General features: G+C 58.1%; 1 protein-coding gene across 1 annotated transcript; it reads right to left on the bottom strand.

The window, feature by feature from the left end:
- Nucleotides 1–1,567, bottom strand: HSPB1 (heat shock protein family B (small) member 1). Its single transcript, XM_036905460.2, has 3 exons — nt 1,112–1,567; nt 475–538; nt 1–318 (listed from the first exon to the last, which is right to left on the bottom strand). Exons 1-3 carry the CDS (start codon nt 1,476–1,478, stop codon nt 129–131), a joined length of 621 nt encoding a protein of 206 aa, XP_036761355.1. The 5' UTR covers nt 1,479–1,567; the 3' UTR covers nt 1–128.
- Between the last annotated feature and the right edge of the window lie 3,606 nt (nt 1,568–5,173).

Genomic DNA, 5,173 nt, shown 5'->3' with positions numbered 1-5,173 from the left:
GGCAGTTGCTCCAAACTTTATTTGAGAAAATCGGAAGGTGAATGTATCAAAAGAGCACACAGGTTGGCGGGTGGAGATGGTCAGTGATGGCTACTGGGAGGAGGGGGTGGGGAGCAGGGCCAAGGCCCTTACTTGGCTCCAGCCTGCTCTGGCTTCCCAGCTTCTGGGCCCCCAATCTGGGCCCGTGCCTCGAAGGTGACAGGGATGGTGATCTCCGCTGACTGGGTTGCTGGCTTGGGCATGGGGGCCTCCACAGTGAGTGTGCCCTCAGGGGACAGGGAGGAGGAGACCAGGGTGGAGTCCACACCAGGGGGAAGTCTGGAGGAGCAGAGGAGGGAGAGCAGTAGTCACATACCCGCCCGCCGCTGCCCCTCCTCCCTGCGGCAGCCCTCTCCCCATCATCCACCCCGCCACCCCTTACCACCTCCCATGCCCCCTCCCCGCCCCCCGCCACGATTAGTCGCCGTGACTCACGTGTACTTTCGAGTGAAGCAGCGGGAGATGTAGCCGTGCTCGTCCTGCCGCTCTTCGTGCTTGCCTGGCAGGAAAAAGGGATTAGAGGCTGCGGGGAGGGGCCGCCTCGGGCCCGCCCATGACCCACCGCGTGACCCGACTCCGGGCGGGCAAAGCTTGATTAGGATTTGAGGCCCCCCGAGACTGTCCCGGGCCCTGGAAGCTTCTGGAAAGTTTGATTCAGGGCTTCAGAGGGGCGGGAATGGCGCCGGGCAAGCGCACACGCCCCCTCCGTGGACCCGGGCTAGGACAGGGGCAGTGCCGGGGGAAAACGCCTGTCTTAACGCCGATCGCAGGGCGGGGCGCGGGTAGGCTCACGAGACCTGGCCATTTGGGGATGAGACTGGAGGTATCTCCGAGGTAAAGCGGGGCGTTTCTTCCCTTAACGGAGCATTTCCAGGGCTGAAGGGGCCCTCGGGCGCTCCCCACAACCCCCATTCTAGAGTAGCGACACCGGCCCGCGGCCAGGGCAAGGAAGACGGCCAAGCTCCCGGGCTGTGGCCTCCGGGTCCTGGGCGCAGTGTCCATTGCCCAGGCCTCTGGCCCATGTTTCCACGGCCCACCCACCAGCTTCGTCCCCGCAGGGCCGGGGGCTCACCTGTGATCTCTACCACGCCGTCCTTGGTCTTGACGGTCAGCTCCTCGGGGGCGAAGTGGTTGACGTCCAGAGACACGCGCCAGCGGTCGGCTGTGTGCCGGATCTCCGAGATGCCGCTGCTGAGCTGCCGGCTAAGAGCACGGCTGTAAGGCGGCGCGGCCCCCGAGGGGCCCTCGATCGCAGGCCCGGGCAGCGCGCGCACGTAGCCTGGCCAGGCGCCGTGGCTGAACCACTGCGACCAATCCTCAGGCAGCCGGGGCATCCCGAAGGCCTGGTCGAAGAGGCGGTTGTGGGCCGGGTACCAGTCGCGGAAGGGGTCCCAGCTGGGGCTCCGCAGGAGCGAGAAGGGTACGCGGCGCTCGGTCATGCTGGCTCGACCTTCTACCTCTGAAAGAGGTTGTGAGAAATGCTCAGAGCGCGACCCCGCCGCGCTTTTATAGAGGTCTCCAGCCGGGTATTTTTAGCAGGCGGTGTTTCAGGTCTCTATTAATGGTAATGACTGGCTGGGGGCAGCTCCGCCCGCCGCATTCCTCCCCTGCGTGCGGGGGCGGGGGCGGGGGCGGGGGCGGGGCAGGCCCTGCCCACAGCTGGAACCTTCTGTTCGGGACAACAAACCACTGGCGCACTGATGCTGGCGCGCTGCCCACGGCAGACACTCGCTGGCCTGGGCGCTAAAGCGCTGCGCGCCGCCCGTGGGCAGACCCATGCTCTTGTCGAGGAGGACAAACGAGAGAGGTTAGGTTCCTTGTTTCAGGCCACAAAACTAGGAAGTGGCTGTGTAGGGATTTGAACTGCAGGGTGTCTGAAATCATGTCTAAAGAAGCAGTCTGGTGTGTGGTTGGTAGACTGCGGGGTCTGGAGCCAGACTGCCTCAGTTCTGCCATTTAATTGAATGAACCTGTGGAAGGCAGACGCTTCGTGCCTCAGTTTCCCCATCTGGAAAAGGGAGAGGATAATAAATCTTACCTCACCAAGTTGGTGTGAAGATTCAGCAACTTGATGTGAGCAACGACTTCAGTTCAGGGCCTAGTACCTGATAACTGTTGATTATAGGTTTGATTATGTACCTGGAACTGAAGAGGCAGGAGAGTGGGTATGTGTCCCTGTTGCAGAGGTGGTGGCATGTGTAGGTTCGGCTGTCCTCCCTGTGCCCCCCTCAGTGGGGTTGACCCAGATCAGAAGCCCAGAGGCCTGGGCTGACAGCGGTCAGGATGAAGGTTAATGGCAAATTTCCCCATTATGTCTGTCTATCCTTGGAGATCCCTGGAGAGGGAACTGGAAATGCAGTGACCTTGAATCTAGTCTGGGTTTTGCCATTGACTTACTGTGTGATTCTGGGCAAGGCCCCTCCTTTCTCTAGATCTCAGTTTCCCTTTTTACAGATTATGATCTCAAAGCCCCTTTTGCTTATGATTCCCACAGCACAAACAGAGAGGGCGCTCTAGGCAGTACAGTTTACTCAAACTCGCTCGGAGCCTGAAGCCTGCTGCTTCATCCTAGCTCCTATCTGACCACCTGTGGAATCCAGGCCCCCATCTCTCACCTCTGGGAGAGGGTGCTGCCCCTAGGCTCCTGCCGTAATCCTAACATTTCCTCTCTCCTGCCTTCATAGGCATGATCCCTAGCCAGCCTGCCATCTTCTGATTTATGTCCTATTATCATCCCTCTTTTTAGATGAGGAAACAGGTTAAAAGAGATTAAAGTGATTGGCCACTGTCTCTTGTAAGACAATAGCAGAGGAAGTCTCTTGCCCCTCTACTGCCCAGGGCATAGAGCAGTAGAGGGACTCCCGTCTTGGGTTCCTCTCCTTCCTCTCTTTCTGAGGCCCACTGTGCTTGCTACCCATCTCTCAGTGCTGGGCTGAGGCCATACTCCTGCCAATTCTACAGGTGACCTTGCCCTGCCCGGGGCTGGAAGCCAGGGCGCTCAATGAGCTGGGGGTGGTGACAAGTCTCATACCCTCTGTCAGTCAACCTCAGTTTCCTCTTCAAAGAGAGTGCCCCTGGGTTCTTCTTTTTCTTACCCATCTGCTCTCCATGAAGCCCCAAGTCTGAGGTCACCTCTGGAAAGGTCTCTGAGCTCCTGGAGCTCTCACGGGCCAAGGGTGGGAGGCAGACAAGACCTCTGCCTCTGCCTCACCTCCCTGTTGGATCATGTCATGAGCCCAGTGGGTCTCAGTTGAGAGCTACTGGCTGCCCCTGAAGAATACCAGCTTCAGGAATCATCAGGCCTGGGCTCCCTGGTGCTTGCAGCCCCACCTCTCCCAATTCTATAAAGTCAGGGTGAGGTCAGAAGCCAGGGAGGGCCCTCGTCCGCCTGTGCTTGCCCACTGTGGCCCAGCCTGGAGCTCAGGTGCTCTACCCTAGAGGGAGCTGTCAGATGTGGTCATGGATGCTTTCAAGTGTAGTCCTGCCAGGTGCAGCCACACTCTGGGTGGGGGCTGCCTGCTTGGCTGCCAGCACTTTGTAGACATAAGCTCCCTTCATAGCTCCCTTCATCTTGCCTGAAATCAGGGCGGGAACATCCATCCTTGCTGCCCCAGCCAGAAGTTGTGCAACCTGGGCACACCGCCCATGGGGAATGGGGGAGGCAGTGTTGAGAATCCACATCCATCCTCAATGGGTCAGTTCTGCAGGACTCTTAGATCACCTGCCAATCCCAAAGGAGGGATGTGGGTGGCTCTGGGTGGTGGTAAGAAAGGGTGGGGTTGTGGGAGAAAAAGGATTTGGGGTCATACAAGGCTGGGCTTGAGTCTGGGTGCTATTCTTCACCCTGTTTGTGCCCCCATGTCCACATCTGTAAAACGTGGCTAATAATGCACCCAACTTGCAGGGTTGTGGTGAATCTCCAATGTGATAATGTCTGTGAAGTGCCTTAGTAAATGCCCATTAAGGAAACAGGGCCTTTCATTATGAATACTGACATTTAGACTAATGAGACTCACCCAGTTGTATGTGCTTTACTGAACATCCAAGTATCTTATCAGAGTCACATTTTTGAGATGAGAAAACTGAGAGTCAGAACTGCCCCAAGGTCACAGAGCTGGTAAGGGAGTGGGAGGGGTGGGAGCTCAGGCCTCCTGATTCTCCATCAAACAGGGGAGAGATTTCCCAGGCAGTCCAGGGAGAGCTGTGGGCTGTGGGCTGTGGGCCTGTGGGCACAGGGCATGGTATTGCAGCCAAGGGTTGCCTGTTGGTCTGGGGTCCCTTCCACCCCTGACCAGGTGCCCTTCCTCCAGGAGGTTGTACCCCTGTACCTGGGCACAAGTCTTAGCAAGAGGATCAAGGGCTGCATATCAGCCCCCACTTAACCACCTCCCCAGATGTGCTTTGATGATGATCTGCTCTAGCATTCTGGGCACTGAGCTGCCAGGGATGGTTTTTCTGGGATTAAGGGGACAACTCCACCCTCAGGGATTTCCCAGAAGCCACAGAGGGGTTGGGGGGGAGGGTGGATGCTGCAGGGTCTGAGATTCCTTTGTCTGAGGGCCCCTCCCATCACCCCTAGTCCCAAAGTCTGGGATATTTTGTAGCAGCCCCAAGAACAGCTTCCCAGTCTCCTGGCCTGGCACTGTGCCTGAGATCTGGGCCACACTAGCCACACCCTTGGCAGGCCTTTGCCAACTGCAGCTGAGCCAGCCCCACCCTCCCTGGCCCAGCCTCAGAGAAAGCTCGAGAGTCTTCAGGCAGCTACCCGAGCTCCCTGGAGAGGTCTGACAGCTGACAGATTGTGCCAGTCACTGAGCTTGCTGGGAATTTACAATGTGAGCAGCAGTAATTAGAGCTCATGGTGGGTGAGGGTGGCACCAGGTCTTTCTGGAAGAGTCTAGATACTGCCCCTCTGGAAGTCCATTTCCAAAAACCCATCTCCAGCCTGCCTACCTTCTAGGCCTACAATTCTGGCTAACTTTGGGGTGACCTCACCCCCATCACTGCTGAAGGGGAGCCAAGGAGGTGCCAGGTGGGAGGGCTGGGGGTCCGTTCTCTGGCTCCTCCTGCCCTGCTGTCTAGCAGAAAGAATTTGTCTAGCTTGGGAGTCTGGGGATCTGCATGTCTGACTCTG

Source organism: Manis pentadactyla, chromosome 10 (assembly GCF_030020395.1).
Source record: "Manis pentadactyla isolate mManPen7 chromosome 10, mManPen7.hap1, whole genome shotgun sequence".
NCBI classification, from domain to species: Eukaryota; Metazoa; Chordata; class Mammalia; order Pholidota; family Manidae; genus Manis; species Manis pentadactyla.
This window is presented reverse-complemented; position numbering and strand designations above follow the sequence as displayed.

What these genes read in the sequence shown, in the direction of transcription:
- HSPB1 (XM_036905460.2), bottom strand. Translation starts at nt 1,478, where the DNA reads ATGACCGAGCGCCGCGTACCCTTCTCGCTCCTGCGGAGCCCCAGCTGG. An exon ending in CGGCGTGGTAGAGATCACAG is followed by an intron (nt 539 to 1,111) that starts GTGAGCCCCCGG and finishes TTTTCCTGCCAG; the next exon opens with GCAAGCACGAAGAGCGGCAG. An exon ending in TGCTTCACTCGAAAGTACAC is followed by an intron (nt 319 to 474) that starts GTGAGTCACGGC and finishes CTGCTCCTCCAG; the next exon opens with ACTTCCCCCTGGTGTGGACT.